Source organism: Contarinia nasturtii, unplaced genomic scaffold (genome assembly GCF_009176525.2).
Source record: "Contarinia nasturtii isolate CC-2019 unplaced genomic scaffold, AAFC_CNas_1.1 Cnas_scaffold_129, whole genome shotgun sequence".
In the NCBI taxonomy this organism is placed as follows: Eukaryota; Metazoa; Arthropoda; class Insecta; order Diptera; family Cecidomyiidae; genus Contarinia; species Contarinia nasturtii.
Window position 1 is genome coordinate 11,482,615 of NW_022197486.1, and position 20,449 is coordinate 11,503,063.

The 20,449-nt window shown below is 33.8% G+C and overlaps 8 protein-coding genes across 10 annotated transcripts; 5 read left to right on the forward strand and 3 right to left on the reverse strand.

Moving 5' to 3' along the window:
- Window positions 1–412: 412 nt before the first annotated feature.
- LOC116340706 (serine protease snake-like) lies at window positions 413–2,311 on the reverse strand. The gene is made up of 7 exons (XM_031767337.1): window positions 2,180–2,311; window positions 1,640–1,889; window positions 1,323–1,576; window positions 1,172–1,251; window positions 1,043–1,118; window positions 902–930; window positions 413–616 (listed from the first exon to the last, which is right to left on the reverse strand). The coding sequence occupies exons 1-7, from the start codon at window positions 2,274–2,276 to the stop codon at window positions 443–445; spliced, it is 960 nt and encodes a 319-aa protein (XP_031623197.1). The 5' UTR covers window positions 2,277–2,311; the 3' UTR covers window positions 413–442.
- Window positions 2,312–2,838: 527 nt separating this feature from the next.
- LOC116340697 (DNA-directed RNA polymerase III subunit RPC5) lies at window positions 2,839–4,772 on the forward strand. Its single transcript, XM_031767325.1, has 5 exons — window positions 2,839–2,991; window positions 3,053–3,268; window positions 3,348–3,957; window positions 4,039–4,420; window positions 4,570–4,772. Exons 1-5 carry the CDS (start codon window positions 2,947–2,949, stop codon window positions 4,694–4,696), a joined length of 1,380 nt encoding a protein of 459 aa, XP_031623185.1. The 5' UTR covers window positions 2,839–2,946; the 3' UTR covers window positions 4,697–4,772.
- Window positions 4,773–4,790: 18 nt separating this feature from the next.
- Window positions 4,791–7,880, reverse strand: LOC116340690. The gene is made up of 3 exons (XM_031767313.1): window positions 7,648–7,880; window positions 6,851–6,939; window positions 4,791–6,769 (listed from the first exon to the last, which is right to left on the reverse strand). Exons 2-3 carry the CDS (start codon window positions 6,914–6,916, stop codon window positions 4,970–4,972), a joined length of 1,866 nt encoding a protein of 621 aa, XP_031623173.1. The 5' UTR covers window positions 6,917–6,939; window positions 7,648–7,880; the 3' UTR covers window positions 4,791–4,969.
- Window positions 7,881–8,217: 337 nt separating this feature from the next.
- LOC116340714 (cytochrome b561) lies at window positions 8,218–10,209 on the reverse strand. Of its 3 annotated transcripts, none has more exons than XM_031767365.1 (6): window positions 10,120–10,209; window positions 9,831–9,920; window positions 9,181–9,437; window positions 8,908–9,116; window positions 8,620–8,774; window positions 8,218–8,537 (listed from the first exon to the last, which is right to left on the reverse strand). In XM_031767365.1, the coding sequence occupies exons 3-6, from the start codon at window positions 9,395–9,397 to the stop codon at window positions 8,372–8,374; spliced, it is 747 nt and encodes a 248-aa protein (XP_031623225.1). In that variant the 5' UTR covers window positions 9,398–9,437; window positions 9,831–9,920; window positions 10,120–10,209; the 3' UTR covers window positions 8,218–8,371. The 3 variants fall into 3 exon arrangements, with proteins under 3 accessions (XP_031623225.1, XP_031623217.1, XP_031623209.1); XM_031767357.1 differs by having other exon boundaries at window positions 10,009–10,121; XM_031767349.1 differs by lacking the exon at window positions 10,120–10,209 and having other exon boundaries at window positions 9,831–10,104.
- Window positions 10,210–10,435: 226 nt separating this feature from the next.
- On the forward strand, window positions 10,436–11,837 carry LOC116340736 (histone chaperone asf1). Its single transcript, XM_031767376.1, has 2 exons — window positions 10,436–11,061; window positions 11,245–11,837. Exons 1-2 carry the CDS (start codon window positions 10,806–10,808, stop codon window positions 11,631–11,633), a joined length of 645 nt encoding a protein of 214 aa, XP_031623236.1. The 5' UTR covers window positions 10,436–10,805; the 3' UTR covers window positions 11,634–11,837.
- A 250-nt stretch (window positions 11,838–12,087) lies between these two features.
- Window positions 12,088–14,570, forward strand: LOC116346816 (protein ecdysoneless). Its single transcript, XM_031777048.1, has 3 exons — window positions 12,088–12,445; window positions 12,518–12,723; window positions 12,905–14,570. Exons 1-3 carry the CDS (start codon window positions 12,205–12,207, stop codon window positions 14,444–14,446), a joined length of 1,989 nt encoding a protein of 662 aa, XP_031632908.1. The 5' UTR covers window positions 12,088–12,204; the 3' UTR covers window positions 14,447–14,570.
- A 6-nt stretch (window positions 14,571–14,576) lies between these two features.
- On the forward strand, window positions 14,577–15,673 carry LOC116346824. The gene is made up of 4 exons (XM_031777059.1): window positions 14,577–14,746; window positions 14,820–15,223; window positions 15,292–15,470; window positions 15,531–15,673. Exons 1-4 carry the CDS (start codon window positions 14,698–14,700, stop codon window positions 15,625–15,627), a joined length of 729 nt encoding a protein of 242 aa, XP_031632919.1. The 5' UTR covers window positions 14,577–14,697; the 3' UTR covers window positions 15,628–15,673.
- Window positions 15,674–15,876: 203 nt separating this feature from the next.
- On the forward strand, window positions 15,877–20,418 carry LOC116347016 (xylosyltransferase oxt). The gene is made up of 4 exons (XM_031777390.1): window positions 15,877–17,140; window positions 17,348–17,490; window positions 17,566–17,726; window positions 18,105–20,418. Exons 1-4 carry the CDS (start codon window positions 16,296–16,298, stop codon window positions 19,902–19,904), a joined length of 2,949 nt encoding a protein of 982 aa, XP_031633250.1. The 5' UTR covers window positions 15,877–16,295; the 3' UTR covers window positions 19,905–20,418.
- The last annotated feature ends 31 nt before the right edge of the window (window positions 20,419–20,449 follow it).

Sequence of the window (20,449 nt, forward strand, 5' to 3'; positions counted from 1 at the left end):
ACGAGATACAAAGCACGTACACGTTGTGGGTTTTGTGCGTGTGTGCGCTCGACCCCAAAAGTTAGATAGACATCGTGCGTTATCGTAAATTCAACCAATTTTATATGCTGACAACAGTTTTCACTTCATTACGAATTTTCATCATTCACACAAACTCTAAAAAATAATTTACTCTCGCTTGACGATGCCAGTTAAATCGACCATTTCAAAAACGATTAACATGAAACATGATTTGCATTCGAAAAAAGATCTTTTCGCTTCATTAAATCCATTTTTGTTTATTTTTTATATTGTCATTTTCCATGGCTGACGTTCTGATGCTACAAATTGAAACATTTGCTAGAAAATTGGATTAAACTTGTAATCTAGTTGTCCAATAAAAAAAAAGAAATAGAAAAACACACACATTTACGAAAGTTATTTTCGAAAAATCTTAAATGTTTTAATTGGATGTGCTTATGGTGTTTGAAATATTTTGCCAAACCATTTGTTCAATCCAGCTTGTATAATGTGCAACATTTGTATAAATGGCTGGTGTATTTTGAAAGCCACACGACTTTCCAAATGATGTTATCCCGATGACGCTGTACACACAATGCGGTTTTGCAATCACAATCTGCAATGAACGAAAAAGAGAAGAAAAACTGTTAAAATTAAATTGATTTTACCCTCTAGGTTAAAAAAATTCTTCTTTTTGAACTCATTCGCACTCTCTCTCTCTCTCTCTCTCTCTCTCTATATATTCTTTTTTTCACTTTCACTCTTTCCAAGCTTACGAATGATAGCTTTTATGATGGGTTTGTGAGTCAACAAGTTTTCATGTGAAGTATGCCACTTCGCATCAAAAGAAGTTTAAGCTTTTCATTTTAAATTATAGCTACAAAGTATATATGGCATAAACCTGAAGTGGTCCGCCACTGTCGCCTTGACCTGTTAAACATTCAAAAGAATAAATTCAATTTGAAATGGAAAATTAAACCCTTTCATCTCCGTCATCATCTTTTGAAAAAAAAAAAAAAATGATTTGGTTTTATGAACTTACATGTATCTTTACTTCCCGTTAAATCTCCGGCACACAATTGGGATTCAATTACGCTACGTTTCATAAAGCGATCTGCCTACAAAAACATTGTTATTTTCGTTTAAATTAAATTGAATGCATTTAATTAACCTTGTAGGCTCTTTGGCATATGTTTAGCGTGAATTTTTTAAGTTGAACTTTCAGCAAATGACTGCTGCCAATTGAATGATCTAGATTATAGAAAAAGTAGCTTTCCACATAAATGTAAATTCTAAAGAGTCTACCAAGCAAGTCCAATTACCATTTGATGTAAGTCCAAAACCAGTGGCAATCGCTGTCGTCCATTCCACATTATTATTCACATTTATACAAGCTGGCCGAATGAATTCATTAAAATAGATACTGCGCGCTAAGCGTATTAGAGCAATATCATTATACTTGCTGCTCGTCTTATAATCAGGATGCGAATAGATTTTATCGATTGGAATTATATGCGTGTGATCGTCATTGGTTGTTAAATCTATCGACCCCAAACGTACAACTCTCGCAGGACCTCTAAGTAATTATTTACATTGGACACATTTGATGTATTTGTATTCAAAAGAAAAGCATGCAAACCTGTTTCGATCTTTTTCACAATGAGCTGCGGTCATCACAAAATGCTCACTGATTAATGTTCCACCGCATAAATAGACCAAACCACTTGAATGACCAAAACCAATGGCTGCCATATGAGGAAATTCGGTACGATCCACTCGTGTACCACCAACTATCAACGGTATCATCAACGGATCACATTTTGCAACACCATACTTTAAACTTGTCATTGACGATATTTTAAACGCATTCTCCATATACTGTTCACATTCTAAAAAGAAAAGAAGAAAGGTTTCCTTTACATTTTTTGATGTGATGCAATGCAATGAATATGACCGCCGTATTTTAGGCGCTGACAATCTTAAAGCCACTTCAAAACAAAAAAATAACGGGGGGTCAAAATAACGGCATCAATCATAATGCGTGGTGCCTTTAACTTTCAAGATGATATTGTTTTGATGAATTAAAATTTGACGCAAATAAAAGGAGAAATGAAACAGTTGATGAAAAAACACAATAAAATCTTTGTGAAAAGCACTAAAACTTGGAAAAAAATTCAACTTGTTCGGGCCAATGCTCCAATAGTTTCAGCCAAACCAACTGAAACTAGAAACTGAATGTTAACGATGGGTAAAATAGTCTTCAATATCGCCACCATATTGGTTTATGTAATTTATTTAGTCTTCGCCTAAATGCAACTGATCGAGACACATCGAAATTGGATATAAGAAGTGCTCATCGTTTTATTATAAATTTTCAAGTGTTTGTGTGGATTTGATCAATAATGTCTTTTTTGTAAAATTGCATTCCATTCGTCTTTTTTTTATTGTTTTTACTTTGAAACATTTCCTGCTATCTCATTATCGTTTTGTTTAAATGCATATTTATCATTTTTAATTTCCTCGTTACTTTGCATTCTTTTGTTCATAAATAACTAAAATCCTCTACAATTTTCAATGCCTTACCGAGAACTGGCATCGCAACGAATGCCAATAGTAGATTTTGTTTCAATCAAATGAAACGTTTTATTACAAAATCGATAATGGTTTTTTCAACTTCGAATAATAAGCATTATCATTGAATTCGAAACAAAAGGTAAAAAATCATTTCAAAGTAAAAGAAAATTAAATTTAAAAAACCATAAAACTGTGTCATTTATATGTTACGATGTGTATGTATGAAACGAGGCCAACTTCACGCTCAATCGTGGTATTGAACGGCGATGTCATAAGAGACGTCAAATTTTAATTATTTGAAGTAATTTGTTTCAAGTTTTGTAAAATACATTCGTTTTTTGTTTATCAATAAAAGTGTTTTTTTCTATTCAAATGGAAAACGAATTGGAAACGAGCGATGATGAAATCATCGATGAGGTGAGCGTTTTAAATTCAAACATAAAATTTTCTTGGTATGTAATGTGTTTGTTGTTTTTAGATTCCCGTATATTTTTCAAAACAACTTGCCGATAACCTATATGTTCTGCAATATCCAACCCGAAAATCCAATGAAAATAAAAATGATGCTGTGATTATGAATAGTTTTGTGAAGCCAATAAATCAAGAGATAAAACTTGAATTAAAACTAGATACAGCGTCACGGCATTATGATGCATTCAAAGGTGAACAATTGGCAATAGCGGCCGATGGAAAGGTTTGTCAATTTGTGTGTGTGTTTTTTTCCTTTCAAAATTCATGTTGCTGGACATCTATTAATTGTAATCTTCTTATAGGATCGTGGCGAACGAATGTATAATAGTGGTACAATGGATTATCAAACATTTGTGAGTTCAAAATCAATAGACAATCCAAAGAGATACGTCGTTGGCTATATGGATAATTATAATAAAAAAGGAAAACAAATGCACTTATCACTTGTAAATGGGATTATTCAAATGCGACCGAGTTTTTCACATTTTGATAAATCGGAATCGAGACGAATTGCTGAACAAAAAGCCGAACAAGAAAGCGATGTTGAAGAAGAGGAACCAAAACATGTTACCGTCAAATTTGCACGCACCGAAACCGATCGCAGTCGTAAAGCACGCGAAAAATCATTCAATTATTTATTGAAGAAAAGCGAAGATGAACCGTGGTGTGAAACGGTCTGGTGTTCACAAGACAGCCATCAAGCAGCAATGGAACGAGAAAAATTATTCTCAACTCAAGATGAATCAACGGGTCATGCACTTAGTTTACCAGCAAATGATTATGTAGATATTTTAATACCAGCCGAACGTGATTTTAGTAATGCTGATATTTCGGGAGCATCAACCGTATGCAGCATGAGCAAATTGAGAACATTTCCATTAATCGATCAAGTTCGGTACATTTTAAAAGATGGTGAGATATTTTTTTTATTCACTTTTTTTTGTTTGTACGTAATAAGTTATTAATTTATCAAATGTTTTCACATTTATTTAGCTAAAGTAGTATCATACGATAGACTGTCAGAAATTATCAATCAAAATATATACGATGATGCCAAAATTCGTGGAGCATTGACTTCGGTTGGTATAATGATTCATGGCAATTGGGTCGTACAATCGGACGTTATTTATCCACCGAAAACGGTGTCATCAACAAATGGAGTTTCAGCTGAGCTCATGTGCCGTGCACGTGACTATATTATTTATCAATTTCATCGCAATGAGTTTATCGATCGGACAAAAATTAGCACCGTAACACAAGTGCCACCCGAAGAAGTTAAAGAATTGCTACAAACGATTGCAAAATGGGATGGTAAAAATGGATGGCAATTATTACAACCGCCAGTTGCTACAACGAATACACGATCCGAATCATGGTATAAGAAATTTTCTTCTATAAAAGGATACTCCAATACATATTATTTGTGCTAATTTTTTTCTTTGTAATTCTATTGGGGTTTCCTGTATTTTTCTATCACTTTTTAGAAAATAATCTTATATAATCAATTTTTTCTGGTAATTTCAGGTATAAGGAAGTTGAGACACGCCAGGACAATTTTTGGCGTGCAAAAGATTCACTTTTTGCACAAATGGAACAAGAGGCACGATCACCGCGACGTAAACGAAAAATTTCCGTTAAATCAACATCTTAATTCAATTTATACCGTAACGTATTTTCATTTTTTTTTTGTTAATACAATAAGAATAAAAATGTATTTTTATTTATTTGTTTAATATTGCATCTTGTAAAACAATGTTATACATTTTTAGAATAAAAAAAAATATATGAGACACATAATATATTCATAAAATGACAATATTAAATACTATAATAAAATAATCTGCCCAGCTATGCGTCCTATGCGTAGTATTCAGCATTTGAGGTTGTCTTGAGTCTTGGAAGGATTATTGACTATGCTCTAATATTAAAATGGATTTTTATTTTTGCATCTGTATTTCGAAATGGATTTTGAATCTAATTGAAACAAGTCCCTCTCATCGGATGTGACTATATCTAGATCGGATAGAAATCGAAAATATGTTTCATCGCGTCCAGGGCATATGCAGTTAGAGCTATCGAAACAACTTCTTCCACATGTGCATTGAAATGGTTTCTCTTCAATGGTTTCATCGATGTACAATATTTCACGATTTGCAGCTAAAATACTTTCGGGAACATAACTCTTTTTTCCATAGCTTTTTATTTTAATCAAAACTTTCACTTCTTTCGACCGATTTTGAATAGTCGTGAGCATTGATTGGTAAGCTTCTACATTGATCTTAATACTTTCAATTGATTCAATATTAATTAACGACAAATTGTTTGCATATAATAACATCGCTTTCAATCCGCTGATGGTGACTTTATAAGAATTGCCATACTTAAACAATTTATCATCTCTCAAATCTAGTTGTTCGAGTTGTGGCAATCCCTTTGCTATCTCAATCAAATGTTCATCGCACAGTTCTCCATAAATATTGACCAAATCCAAAATTTTGATTTGTTTCATTTTGGCAACTTGTGCGATGATTTCATCATTGATGTCAGCGCTACGCAAATTTAAATGTTCGATTGGAGCTTTATTGCTAGCCAAACATTCTAGCAGTTTTGCCACAGGTTCAGCTCCACACCCTAATTTCAATACCGTTAACGCACTCATCTGCCCAAAATATATGATATTTCTATTTAAATCGCAACCGTAGTGTCTTAGATCAATTTCAAGTTCCGTCAAATGGGGAAGAGTTTCATAAATCAATTGTATTATATCCATATCTTTCAATCCAGAATAGTGATAATTTAGAGTAACTGAAAACTTTATCAATGTTGGATTCAATTTCATGAAATTGCGCAAATTAGATTCATACAATCCACTGCAGTTAATGAAACGTGCTTCTTCTAACTTTGGAAAGTTTTGCTCGATAAATATACCAGAACTTATTTCACAGCCAACAAAATGAAATGTTTTTAATTTCTTACATGCGCTGAATGATTCCCTCATACTCTCATCGAATTTGCAATTGTGCAAATGCAACTTTTCCAATTGTGAAAAAAGTGGACGAAGTTCTTCGGATTCGGGATTTTCTTTCACCTTGAAATTCGATAATTCAAGCTCTCGCAGCTGTGTTAAACCATATTTACTAATCAAACGTAAATACGGTGAATTTATGGGTAGCATAAAAAAAGAAGAGTCATCGTCAATATTAAAATTAATTGAATCAACCTTAAGTGATTGAATGACTGGGCTGAAATTTCTTAAGATCATTTCTACTTCTTCCCTTTTCATTGTAATTTTACTTATTGACTTGGACTTAAGTTCAAGTTGCAAAATTTTGAATTTGATTTTGAATGTTTCTTGGGCGAGTTTTTGAAAGTGAACACAAACTTGGGCTGCGCTTGTAAGATCCATCAATTCCAAATGCTGAAAAACTGCAGACAGGCAATCATCATTAAGTGCGGCGAGGATATTCGATGAAGAACCTTCATCTGGTGGTTCTTCAAATAACGATTCTGGTACTAATGACGGCTTATTACCAGAGCCACCAGCTCTAACTTTAAAGTTGCGGTTATCTATTTTAACGTGTGATGATTTTGAAAGAACAGCAGATACGCTTTTGGCCGTTTTAAACTGCAGACAATAACCATATTTAAAATTATCTTCCACATGAAGTCGCATAGATTCAATTTCACCGAACTGATCCAAATAAGGTTTAATACGATGAAGCATCTGAAATTGCATCGAAATGCATCGATCAGATAAGTTCACGCATATGTTTTGTTTTCTTGTAGTGCTGAAATTTCAACTTACACTTGATTCAATCGGCCAAACGTACAGCATTCGATCGGAAGGGAGTTTGCTTATAACCTTCTCCATTACGATTTAAACATTTACTTTCCCTAATAAAAATTGAAGAATGCCTTACATTACTCTTGAATTTCACAAAACAATTCAATACAGTCTATTCAGATTTGGCCGACACCAGTAATGAACAATTGTTATCGATATTTTTTTTTAAATGAACGCTCTAGAATAAAAACAAAGTACAGAATGGTTGTTATATCAAAGCGGAACACGGCGTTTTTTTAACATAGATTTGTTGTTGTAATACAACAAAAATTCTATATAAAAAAACGCCGTGTTCCGCTTTGATATAACAACCATTCCTAGGGGGTAACCGCGCTTTTAAATATATAGAAATGAATATGAACAAATGAATATGAATATGAACAAATTCAGGAGATTATGAATATGAACAAATTCAGGAGATTTCAACGAATTCAAGAGCTATCGAGAGATATGAACGTAAATTTACATTTTTGGGAGATATTGTCAGATATTCTGATCTAAAAATAATTCTGGATGTGGGCTTTGGTGGATCCTCAGGATGGACCAGACTATGGTTTGACCTAGACTTCTAGAACTGGGAGCGTTCTGATGATCCTGAGGAAACTAACTTCCAGAATTGAATACTTTGAGATATTTGAGTTTTAATCAGATTTTAAGAATAAAGTTAAATGTTGGTGGATAAAAAAGCGTGGTTACCCCCTAGAACCATTCTGTACGTTGTTTTTATTCTAGAGCGTTCAAATAATGTTTTTACTTACAAACGAAACTTTGATTTGGCGATACTTCACCACCGGTAAAAACAGTGTTGAAAAAAAAATATTTGCTCAATGCGTAGTTTTTAAATGATGAGTCAAACTGGTAACGTCAAGCGTATGAGCGACAGTATTTTACGAATACATATGTGTTTGACATTGTTCTCACAGAAAACGTCATTTAATATATTTTCATATATTTTCGAACTCTGGTGGTGATTTACTAAATGATCTAACAGTGTTGATGTTTAAAATCATTCAATATCTTGGCCACGAAAAACAAATTCACAACAGATTCACTTTTTTCACAAATGGAACAAGAGGCACGATCACCGCGACGAAAAATTTCCGTTAAATCAACATCTTACTTCAATTTATACCGTAACGTATTTTCATTTTTTTGTTAATACAATAAGAATAAAAATGTATTTTAATTTATTGGTTTAATATTGCATCTTGTAAAACAATGTTATACATTTTTAGAATAAAAAAAAATATATGAGACAAAAGAAAACAACATGAGCAAAATTTTAAATACACAGTCCCTTGACACAAAAAAAAAATCTCACTCAACAATTGTTGCATTGATTTTTTTTTTATAAAATATAGTATATAGTATATAAATTTGGATTTCATCAAATCACAATATTTTCGTGCGTGTATAATGTATATAGTCTTCTTTTGATTTTTATGCAAGTATAATATTTAAGTCGAAAAAGTTTAAGAAAGTTTATTCATCGTGGCCGGTCAACAAGATTGCGTCTTCAGGCAAAGGAAGACGTTTAAATTGCCGATGTGTTGCTAAGTACACGACCAACGCAGCAAATGTAACTATCAATATGCCTATTGTATTGATGATAACAGCTTCATTAGGCAATTCGGGGTACGTTTTTGGCCTAAAAAAATTAAACATAAATGTGACAATGAACAAAAAAGAAAAAGTAAATTAAAAACAAAGATGGAAATATATTGACTCACATTTGAAAGAGAGCCTTTTCACATAGGCCCAACAATGCTGCTGCTATTGCCATAATATATCCAGCAAGTCCAAAGTAAATATGAGTTGGCATAAATGAGTCACGTTGCTGTGCCGTTATTATTGGATACAAAAATGAGAAAAACCCACCCAACCACTGGAATAGAGAAGACATTTTTAGTTTAAAGAATTCTCCGCTGTCACAAATGCTATGAAAGTTCTAACTAAATCTACATCCAAACGTATATTGATTGTTTTTACCTAATATCCTATTAAATTTTCCAAATTACCTGCAGAATAAATAAAATAATCGCAATAAGTCCAATCCAAGAGTGCAACGAGTATAAGTTTGGAATAGGTGGTGTCCTTAAAACATGTGAATCATAAACGGCCCAAGCTGCAATCAATGTCAGAAACATTATTGCACCAAATATTGAAGCATGCGAAATTTTCAAGCTACGTTTTCGAGCATATCGAACACCACGATAGACTAATATGGCTAAATATGAAAAAAAAAAAATTACAAACTGTACAATTTTTATGCTTAAAAAATATTCTCTTACAATTTCCATAGAGATAAATCATTCCAATCGTCATTAAAAGTGGATGCCAATTAAATTGAATGTTCGGTGTTGCTGACCAACTCAATCCGCCGAGATAAATAAATACCCAGCAAAACATCAATATCATCAATGTAAAACCGATAAGCTGTAAAATTAAGTACATTAGATGAAAGTTGGCATATTTATTGCCAGTACGGGCATCGGATGTTGATTCCATAGTTCCGTTTGAATTTTTTTCTTCACCGCAACAAATCGCTCTGAAATTAAAACCGAAAGTGAAATCGATACATTTAAAGAGAAAGGGAGAGAGAGAGAGAAGTGCATTATTATTAGCGCAACAGGTATCCGCATTGATCGGACAAAACAAAAAATTATGACGATAATAAACTAGTCATTCGGTCAAGTGCATGAATTATAATAGTAACATTGCAAAAAATGTAATACGAAAAAAAAACCATATGGAAAATACGTCGCCATATGTTTACATTCATTCAATACGTTATCGTAATAAACACGGCTTATAATTAAATTGCGTAGCTAATGTATTGAAATGTGACACCTTTTGTGTTATGTCGTTTAATGAATTCGGAAATTGATGCGCGTATATAAACTTATGCACAAGTATGGTTAATGCTCACGCATATACATACCTGTAATTTAATATGTTTTCTCTTTGGTTTTGGTCGTTTGCACTGCTAAAATTTTTTCACCAACAACACTCATCTACCGATCAAATGAATCTGAAAAGGTCCATCAATTCAATGAACAAAAACACGGTTTGAATATTATTTATGAGTCATGTATTGTAATTTCAGTATTTTTTATCACCGAAAATAAACAATACACATGCAATGCCAAATTTTTTTTTTATGATGATTGTTTTTCTACATCAATTACTCGGAAGAAAGTTGTTGTTGATTTGCGCTTGTCAGAACATACATATTTTCAACTAATACAAACAGGATGCAATAGATAATTTGTATCATTTGAAGAATTCCATATAAAGATACAATTTTGCTTCTATGACCTTCAAGCAAAAAATTTGAACAAAAAATTGTGATAGTATCATGGAAATTCCATATATATTTAAATGTCTAAAGATAAGTTACTTGTTGCAATGTTTTATTTTGTGTCTCTTAATGTGAACCGTTCTGGGTGTAAAGGTGCGTTTCGATGCCAACAAAATTCGATCGTGACATGTTCGTGACTCACGAATGAAATACTTTAACCGCGACTTTCTGTTATTTGGCGCGCAAGTGACAGAAGGGCTAGAGCACAAACAAAGTTGATTGAAATAGTTCATCGTCGTTTTTTTAAAAAGTTGTTGCTCATTTTTTTTTTATCATTCACTGAAAAAAAAATATTCCACACATCAAAACACGTTGCTTGTTAAATTCAAAGGAAAATTAGTTGAAAAATATTGCAATAGTGAAAATAATTTGTTTGTGAAGTTTGAAATCAAAGCGAAGTGAAAAAGTTGCATTCGTCTGGTGGTGTAAAGAAATCTGTTGTTATTCACTGTATAATTGATTGAACAGCGGCACCAACCAAACGACCAGGAGACTCGCAAGATCGAATTAAAAAAATTTTTTTGGAATAGTTGAGAGGAAAATAGCGGCAACCAAATGGCGAAAGTACACATCACAAATGTTGTCGTTCTCGACAATCCAAGCAGCTTTTTCAATCCATTTCAATTTGAGCTCACTTTCGAATGCATTGAAGAACTGAAGGAAGATTTGGAATGGAAAATGATCTATGTCGGTTCAGCTGAATCAGAGGCTCATGATCAAATATTGGATACAATATACGTTGGACCAGTGCCGGAGGGACGACACATTTTTGTTTTTCAAGCTGATCCACCAGATGTAACCCGCATTCCAGGTAAATGACGACCATTTCACCACACACACACACATATAAACACACACACACACTCACACAAACATACACAAAACGGCGAAAAATTCCGTTCATTTTGTTTTCGAACAATATTCTCTATTCATTGATGTTACAAATTTTAAAGCATAATCAAATTTATTTGTTGTTGTTTTTTTTCTTCTGTAGAGCAAGATGCTGTCGGCGTGACAATTGTACTGTTAACATGTTCATATCGTGGCCAAGAATTTGTTCGTGTTGGTTATTTCATAAATAATGATTATACCGATCCGGAGCTGAAAGAGGTGCCACCACCAAAGCCAATCTTTGAAAAATTAACGCGAAATATTTTGGCGACAAAGCCGCGTGTGACTCGTTTCAAAATCAATTGGGATGATTCAAGCACAACGACCAATGGCGATATGAACATGGATGATGCATCAAATCCAGATGTCTTCGACGAAAATAACCAAGCGACAATGGATGAAGACGATAACAATGGCCCCAGCAATGGTGCTGACATGATAATGGATGCACGTCTAAATGAAAACTCAAATTCCCTAGCCATGGAGGTTTGAGAATGATGCATACGAAGCAACAACAACAACACCATACCGATGCACAGTCAGACTGATTGGATTCCATCGATAAGATTTTCTTTGAATTTGAAATACATAGCAATTCTTTCTTTTTTTGTACTGATGAGAATAAAAAACAAATATGATGATCCTTTTTTAAGAACTTTATAAGAATAAAATAAAAATATTCATAAGAGAGACAAAAAAAAAGTTTTCATTTTTTTCTTCAATTTGCCATATACATCGATTATTATTGCATTTTCAGTTCATAGCAATTGATCACAATGAAAGTTCTTTGAAGAAAGAAAAAAAAAAAAACAAAATGGGACTCTCTGACGACTGCAAGAAAAAAACATACAGAACAAACAATATGTGTCCGGTATGCGCTATAAGCTGTTTTTACCGTCAAAAAATGTTAGGTTATCCCACCAATGTGTCAAATTGCTTGATGTTATGACAGTATTAAATATCGACTCAATTAAAACAAAAAGAAGTTCAAAGTCATATTCATTTCATTTGATTCGGATTTTTTTTCATAATTGGTTCATAATTGGCATACATTCAAAATTAAATGGATGCAAAACGGGGAACTGAAGTTATTCGGGCCGATGACTTTGTGGAATATTTTTTATTCCCATCGTTAAACGACCTCAATGGTAATAATTCGACGGAAAAATTGGACAATTTTCTACGCGATGTTAACGAAAGCGTACAAAAATTTTCGGTTGATTATATTTGGCACAAGGAACCATTTCAATTAGTTGTGCGTACGCCAGAAACATCAAGGCTATTTAATGAAAGTAAAATTGAAGGTATGAATCATTTTTTTTTGAATTTTTTTTTCATTTGATTATTGACATTGTTCTGTGGGGAATGGTTTTTAGATGATTTACCGCCACACCTTTACGGACTAACATTTTACGGTGAAAACATTCAGGATGAATGGTTTATTGTTGAAATTATTAATCATTTAACGACGATCTATCCGCATTTGATTGGACGTGTCTTTGATGCAGACGGTGAATTTCTGTTGATTGAAGCTGCCGAGGTCTTACCAAGATGGGCCAATCCAGATACTTGTGCTCAAAGAGTTAGTAGAATTTCAACCATCTTATTATAATTTTTTAATTATTATTTTGTAATAGTAATTTGACTCTTTTTTCTTTTGGATCAAAAACCTTAAAAAAGTATTTATTTTCAAATGTTGCTTATTTTGAGAATTCTTAGGTCGTCCTTACTATTCCTTTTCTCTGCTTTCCTACATTTTTCAGGTGTTTATTTCAAGTGGTCGCATCCTTTTAGTACAAAATGACATTTCATCGGAAACTGATAAAAATGATGTGCTTCCAATATCCGTTGGGGTGGAAAATGTTCGCGAAAATCGGCATCTTTATGAATCGAATGAGATTATAAAATGTATAGAGCAGCGTTTTGTTAACGCTAAAAAGAGTACCTTATTGCATCGAGCTTGTGTTTACTTGCCAATATCGGCTGCATTGCTGTTAAAACAAAATCCGCAATTGATTTCGTATGCAGTGCGATCATTTTGTAATCGTGATCCAATTGAAATGAAAATATGCCGTGCCATGAAACATTTTCCACCCGAAACCCGCGTTTATACACAAATAACATTCACCAAATGCCTTTATGCGTTACTAACATATCATAATTACAAGCCGAATCAACGAACCGGTTGGAATTTGCCGGATGAAAAACATGAAACATATGCAGCGCATAATTTGGGCATGAAAATTGCATGTGGCTTGGAGATTTGTGCGTCCAAAGCACAAAATGAGAATGAAATTGATGTGGTTCAGTCCAAAGGATGGCAATTATTTGCCAAACAATTGGAACAAAATGGATACTATGGTGATGCCATTGAAGGATCACAAGCGTATACACAACGATTTGAGGCGGCAAAACAGTACTTCAGAATCGTTTCCGAAAATCATTCCACATTTATAGATGCCGTTGCACGCGATATTCATCAACATTTAAAGCACATGAGTACTTTACACGAACAATATAAAACGGACATTTTATCCGAATTTGATTCATCATTAAATGATAACGAAGACTGGATGAATATATCTCAGGATGATTTAGATAATATGATGAACGAACGATATGGCATCAAGAAGACATTGCGCTGCAACACGGACGACAGTCAGAATGATGCCAATGATCTCGGTGTAAATTTAAACACATTTTTACAACAAAAATCGGAATTTGATGGCGTCGATTTTCGGCCTATGTTAAAAGATGAAGCGATGACGACGACGACGACGACGCGAACAACGACTGCTGCAACAAATAATACTCAAAATACAGGGAACAATAATATTGATTTCAATGCAGACGCCTTTCAAGCACATCTCAAGGATATGCTTGACTTTGTGATTCCGGAGGACAATTGGGACTCACATTCAGATTCGATGAGCGATTTTGATGACGAGAATATCGAACGGAATATTGATATGGTGGCCAATTCAAATGCAGCCACATTTTCAGCATACATGGAACAAATGGACCGTGAATTGGCGGCTACCACAATCGGCAGCAGCTTTAAAACAAAACCGAATGTCAGTAATGCGAATGCAAATGGTGGAGACGATGATGACGGTGACGATGATGAAGATTTCGATGATATCGAATCATTTGAACCGGTTGACATTGATGTGAACGCAATGAAAAATTTGGCTGAAAGTTATAAGGCACAATTTGGCAATCATGGTCCAACCAGTAGTCTGTTGAGCACACTTGGCATGCGACTCAATACCGATTCACAAAAATCGGCCAATGAAAAACCATAAAAAACATCCATTTTTACATGTCGTTTTAAGTTAATAAGAGCACAAATATTCTTCTTTTTTTCATTCATTCATATATTTTTTTTTATTTCGAATAAATGCAAAGCACCGATTTTTTTTTTGACAAGTTTGACGTTTGTTTGAAATTCCAAAGCACTTGGCTGTCAAGTTTGTAGTCGCACATACACGTACAATCCGTAGAATTTTGTTAGATTGTTTTTCGTTTGAATATCTTTACAAAATATTCAACAATAATGCTAAGTAATTGGGTGATTGGATCGGAAAAGGTGGTGCTGTTTGTTGGTAAGTTCAAGATGTCTTGCATTGAACTGTGTGAGTTATAAAGAAGACTTAACCTTAAATTTAACAATTTCAGACAACAATTCATATGAACCATTTGCAAAAGATCTGATACAGTCGGTGGCCGGTTCATCACCAGTCGTCTTTTATCCAAAAACAAATGACACTCCAGTGATTGGACCAAATTTTAAAGCGGACATTTGTGAAATTCTTGCAACAGCAGAAAAATCAAATATTGTACTCCCACCAATTGCCAAACTTCAGCTCACAAATAGCATAGCAGATATTGTGCAATTGGTTCATTACTTAAAACAATGTTCAAAAGTGAAGCAAATTTTCATTTGGTGTTCCACAAAAAATATAAAAGACGAGAAAGTCATTCCATTTCTGCAATACATGGCAAATATTGAAGTGTTTCTGAACAATGCGAGCGAATTACAAATATTGACCAAACGAAATACGGGCTCGATTACAAGAAAGGTACGAAATGTGAAATTATTATAATTTTTGAACAAATTAAACACATTTGTCATTCGTCATATCTTCAGGTCTATCAATACACAATAGCTTCAAATTATGAAATATCGGTACGAGAAAAGGTGAAAGAAACAACAAAAAAGCAAAATACAGCACCAGCCATCGATCCAGAATCATTGGCCACGTTTAAGATATCGGCTGGCAGTGGCGAGCAAGCATCAAGGGACGCATTGAAATTGCCATACGAAAGGTAATCACCAATTCAAATGAATTAAATCGCCTTTTTATCAACATCTAATTTATTGTATAGACAATCGAATGCACCCCAAACTGGTCAAATTCACTATGAACCCGATTTAGATGATGATTTTGACGATGAAGATCCAGACGAAGATTTGAATATTTAATGAGAAAATGTGCCTTAAGATACTGTCATACCATTTAAGAAATGATGATTTGTAAAAAATTTCAAAATAATTAATAAAATGGTGAAAAAAAGCGGTATTATTTCCATTTTTCAGCATGTAGAAAATGTATGTTCGTTGTTGGCGACCTCTGGAGAAAATTCATGGAACAAATGAATACAAATGAAATAAATAAAAGGTAAGAAAATCGGAAATCAACTGTCAGTCTGAGAGAGTGGGAGATAGGTAGAAACATAAATGCAACCAAAACGTCAGCTACGGAAATGTGAAAAGTTGATGAAAAACGATACAAATCGGGGTCAAAATCGATTAAAAACTACATTTATTATTTCGTCAATTACATTTGGATAGAAAAAAAATCGATTATTTTTTGTACGGTTAAATTGTTCATTCGAATATAAAATCTACATAAAATGAATATGTTAGAAAGAAATTTATGTGAGCCGTGAATAATTGTTGTGTTTATTTATTTGTTTGTTTTGTTCAATTCTATTTAATTGTGAAGCAAATCAGTGTTTTGACAGCGCTAAACTAGTATCTCGTCGAATAATTCAACGGAATGAAGTGGAGCTACAATTTGATTCGATTATGAGTTGGCTTGATAAAGTGATAAAATTATCGACGAAACAAAATAACGATCTCTTGATTGAATGGCAATGACTGAAACTTCCTCGGCATCCGTACAATGGTTGCGGCGTTACAAACTATTCTTTTTTGGTGGTTTGATACTCTTTGCAATCCAATTATTTCTCGGTTATTTGTTACCAATATTTGGCAATACCGATGACATTTACAATTCGAACGCTGCATCGTTGTACAGTAATTTAATTGAAATTCAAAATGGATATAAAAATCAGGCGGCATTCGATGAATTATTCCATGACGAAGAGACGATGGCATTCGATGATGAAGACATAAGCAATAGCAATCCAATTGTTAATTTCAAAGAATTAACTGTGGGCGGCGCAGGTGGCGGTGGTCTAGCGTTACCAAAAATTTTTGTGGCCTCATCGGCCAAAGGTGGCATTAACGGTCATCATCAAATCAATACCAATAATATTCACAATGAGATTCATTTGAATGTCGCCAAAGATACAAAGGGCGATAATAGTAAGAGTAATCAAGTGAAATTGACACCATCATCATCGTCCGATACGAATTTAAAATTAGATATAAATAAATTTAAGCCAATATGCGATATTGTGGCGAAAGAAGCCATCTCAGCAATTTATCGTGCCCAAAGTCGTCAATGTAAAGAGCTAATTGCAAATACAACATGTGCCATACAAAGTGGTACGTTTTATCCGAACACTTTGCCTAATTACTGCCCACACGAACCGTACAATAAAAATAAACCGCTTGGCTGTTTCAAAGACGATAAAAAATTTCGAACACTCTCCGGTTATTATATCAATTTTAAGACAACAAACACACCCACAAAATGTATTCAACTGTGTCTGCAATCCGGTTTCGTTTATGCTGGCGTTCAATATTCGTAAGTCAGTTGGACAGTTTGAATTTTAATAAAGATTCGATTTTTTTATTCAATTTTATTTTACATATATTCATATTCGGTTTGAAAATGGCTCAGTTTTTGATATAGTTTGAATCCAGAGAGATTTAGAATTCATATTTCACTTTATTTGAAAAAGTTTTCGTTTGATTAGTGCTTGAGAAATTATTCATTTTCATCTCTTTGCAGAACTGAATGTTTTTGTGGAAATTCCATACCAGAGAATACGGCAAAATTACCTGATCCCGAATGCAATTACAAATGTTCTGGAGACCAAAAACAATTGTGCGGCGGTTATTTTACAATCAATGTCTTTGAAACTGGTATTAAACGTGAGTTGATTTTGTTCAAATATCATCGAATCTCACAATAAATTGAATCTGATTTCCTTTTCTTTCCATTTTCAGAATTCATTCCACAGACGGGTGTATTAGCCATAAAATCCGAGTTACCAAAAGTTCGGATTGCATTTTTGCTGACACTGAATGGCCGTGCAGTACGTCAAGTGCATCGACTACTAAAATTATTATATAGCGAAGAGCATTATTACTATATTCATGTTGATTCGGTAAGCTTAAAACTGTCTTCCATCCGCACACGTTATGTTAAAATTGTTGTCTGATTTTTGTGACCAAAACTTTTTAATCCGTTAAACACTTTTGACCACAAACACATCAGACTCATAAATTCTCTAAATTGATTAATTTGAAATTAAATACTGGATGTGGTGAAAAGTTTGTAAACCGACACAAATGCAAAATTCATTCCTTTATAAGAAAGACTATCCTTCAAGTGACGAAATTTCAGTTGACTCTGTGAACGTATTCAGTTGATATTTCGTTAGTAGTATTTTGCATTTGTGTCGCATTATCTGTGCCAGTTTTTAAAAAAAAAACAATACGATGAGTAACAAAAGTGACCCTTTCTTCTATTCTATTCTTTGCAGCGTCAAGATTATATGTATGAAGAGTTGTTAAAATTGGAGAAAAAAGTAAATAATATACGTTTGGCACGTCAACGATATTCAACAATATGGGGTGGTGCCTCGTTGTTGCGTATGTTATTGGCATCGATGACTGAATTATTACAAACCGCCGACTGGAAATGGGATTTCATCATAAATTTAAGTGAAAGCGATTTTCTGGTGAAGACCAAAGAGAGCTTAGTTAATTTTTTAAGTGCGAATCGTGATAAAAATTTTGTTAAATCGCATGGACGTGAAGTGCAACGTTTCATTCAGAAACAGGGATTAGATAAGTCATTCGTTGAATGTGATACGCACATGTGGCGAATTGGTGATCGTGACCTACCGCACGGCATTCAAATTGATGGTGGCAGCGATTGGGTTGGCCTATCCCGAACATTTGTTAAATACATCACATCAATCGATGACCATCAACCCGATGAACTGTTGACTGGCCTACTTCGAATATTCAATCATACACTTTTGCCGGCCGAATCATTTTTCCATACGGTTTTACGAAATTCGCAATTCTGTCACACATACATCGATAATAATTTGCATGTAACCAATTGGAAACGTCGATTGGGTTGCAAATGTCAATACAAACATGTTGTCGATTGGTGCGGTTGCAGTCCAAATGATTTTAAAAATGAAGATTGGCCACGTTTACTGTCAACGGAGAGTAAGCAGTTATTTTTTGCACGAAAATTCGAACCGATTGTCAATCAAGCCATCATTTTGCACTTGGAAGAATGGTTGATTGGACCATATGCAGCCGGTTATCCAAATTTACACAGTTATTGGCAAAGTGTTTATCATTCGCGCGACAAAAGTCCGAAAATTGACGAAGCATTAATTACAGTTGCATCCAGTTTGGCATGCCATCATATTAATATAAATTATACGGTGAAAAGTATAATCGAAGTTACAACCTATATGGATCGTGATCAATACAAAGGATTCTTGGTGCATCATGATATCGTTCATGTGGCAAACAATATGGATGTTATTCAATTGGAATTATTGACACGGCCACAACAATTTGGCCGTGTATCACGGTCGACAACGTTGGGAAAACGCATTAAAAGCATTGAAGTGAGCACAGAATATGATCAAAAAGAGCAGATATTACGAAATTTCGCAAAAATTATGGGACCAAATGCCGAACCAACGTTTTTAATTCGTTTGGCCGAAATCAATTCGGAACCGAACATTTTCACCGCACGCAATTATAATTTAACGGTGCTATGGATTAATCCAGCTGGTTATTTAAGTGACATATCCGATATACACATTGATGCATCGAGCGCATCACAAACCATATCGTTTGCAAAATCAAATTTAAAAGCACCATTGTTGGCCGGCATTTGGACGGCCAAATTGGTTTACGCACATGCAATGATTGCACAATGTAATTTTTTAATTATTCCAAAAATTCATGGCGATGCAAATTCAACAAAATTGTTCGACGCCACACAACCGCATTCACAATCGATTTCAAATGAACGTCAAACAAAATACTGGAATCAATTTTTGCCGGCTGCTAAAGATGCTGAAGTAATGAAAGAACAAGCTTTAATAAATGCTAAATTAATTGATGACGAACGAATCATGTGGATAAGTGATTTAATCAATAAATTCTTTGTGATCAAAGAAACGTGTGTGGTAGAACGTACCAATGTTCTACCCAATTTACAGCAATGTAATGAAACGCACTGGAGCTCATTCGCCCCAGATCCGAAAAGTGACTTGTTTGCTAAACCCATTCTCAACAATCCATGAACAATTGAACATATTACGACTATTATTTCATTCGAGATTATTGGTTAAATTGAATACTCTATGAGAGAGAGAGAGAAATTTGAATAATTTCAAATTGAATCTATTTATCATTTGAGATGGGCTGCGTAATTTTTCAGGCTGATAAAGACAAAAAAACCCTTGATATAGTATATTAAAAAAAAAGAGAAACCATATCTAATAGTGTTAGTTCTTAAATTTTTAAGTCAAAATTGTTGCATTTGAATTGTATGTAATGATTGAAGTGAACATTGGACATCACAAAATCTATTGCGTCTAGTTTACTTTTATTACAGACAAACATTAATACGACCTTTCTTGAATAACCAAAATGATGTTATACATTAAAACAAATATATTGTATTCTAGTTTATTGAAAAGAGTCATTCTTGTATATGTGAAAAGTGAAACAGAACAAATTTGAAATTACATACGTGTAAATACTATAATTTTAAGAGACGTGAAATAAAATCTGTTGACATGAAAAAATTTTCGATTTTTTACTGTTTTTAAAAGCATGTCAGACA

Coding starts and splice junctions, on each gene's coding strand:
- LOC116340706 (XM_031767337.1), bottom strand. CDS start 2,276: ATGGTGGCGATATTGAAGACTATTTTACCCATCGTTAACATTCAGTTT. Junction 1,119..1,171: donor TATGCCAAAGAGCCTACAAG/GTTAATTAAATG, acceptor ATGTTTTTGTAG/GCAGATCGCTTTATGAAACG. Junction 617..901: donor ACAGTGGCGGACCACTTCAG/GTTTATGCCATA, acceptor CGTTCATTGCAG/ATTGTGATTGCAAAACCGCA.
- LOC116340697 (XM_031767325.1), top strand. CDS start 2,947: ATGGAAAACGAATTGGAAACGAGCGATGATGAAATCATCGATGAG. Junction 3,269..3,347: donor CAATAGCGGCCGATGGAAAG/GTTTGTCAATTT, acceptor ATCTTCTTATAG/GATCGTGGCGAACGAATGTA. Junction 4,421..4,569: donor AATACACGATCCGAATCATG/GTATAAGAAATT, acceptor TGGTAATTTCAG/GTATAAGGAAGTTGAGACAC.
- LOC116340690 (XM_031767313.1), bottom strand. CDS start 6,916: ATGGAGAAGGTTATAAGCAAACTCCCTTCCGATCGAATGCTGTACGTT. Junction 6,770..6,850: donor TTTGGCCGATTGAATCAAGT/GTAAGTTGAAAT, acceptor ATGCAATTTCAG/ATGCTTCATCGTATTAAACC.
- LOC116340714 (XM_031767365.1), bottom strand. CDS start 9,397: ATGGAATCAACATCCGATGCCCGTACTGGCAATAAATATGCCAACTTT. Junction 8,775..8,907: donor TTATTTTATTTATTCTGCAG/GTAATTTGGAAA, acceptor TCTCTATTCCAG/TGGTTGGGTGGGTTTTTCTC. Junction 8,538..8,619: donor GAAAAGGCTCTCTTTCAAAT/GTGAGTCAATAT, acceptor TAATTTTTTTAG/GCCAAAAACGTACCCCGAAT.
- LOC116340736 (XM_031767376.1), top strand. CDS start 10,806: ATGGCGAAAGTACACATCACAAATGTTGTCGTTCTCGACAATCCAAGC. Junction 11,062..11,244: donor AGATGTAACCCGCATTCCAG/GTAAATGACGAC, acceptor TTTCTTCTGTAG/AGCAAGATGCTGTCGGCGTG.
- LOC116346816 (XM_031777048.1), top strand. CDS start 12,205: ATGGATGCAAAACGGGGAACTGAAGTTATTCGGGCCGATGACTTTGTG. Junction 12,446..12,517: donor TAATGAAAGTAAAATTGAAG/GTATGAATCATT, acceptor AATGGTTTTTAG/ATGATTTACCGCCACACCTT. Junction 12,724..12,904: donor CAGATACTTGTGCTCAAAGA/GTTAGTAGAATT, acceptor TACATTTTTCAG/GTGTTTATTTCAAGTGGTCG.
- LOC116346824 (XM_031777059.1), top strand. CDS start 14,698: ATGCTAAGTAATTGGGTGATTGGATCGGAAAAGGTGGTGCTGTTTGTT. Junction 14,747..14,819: donor AAAGGTGGTGCTGTTTGTTG/GTAAGTTCAAGA, acceptor TAACAATTTCAG/ACAACAATTCATATGAACCA. Junction 15,224..15,291: donor CGGGCTCGATTACAAGAAAG/GTACGAAATGTG, acceptor TCATATCTTCAG/GTCTATCAATACACAATAGC.
- LOC116347016 (XM_031777390.1), top strand. CDS start 16,296: ATGGCAATGACTGAAACTTCCTCGGCATCCGTACAATGGTTGCGGCGT. Junction 17,491..17,565: donor CTTTGAAACTGGTATTAAAC/GTGAGTTGATTT, acceptor TTCCATTTTCAG/AATTCATTCCACAGACGGGT. Junction 17,727..18,104: donor ACTATATTCATGTTGATTCG/GTAAGCTTAAAA, acceptor TATTCTTTGCAG/CGTCAAGATTATATGTATGA.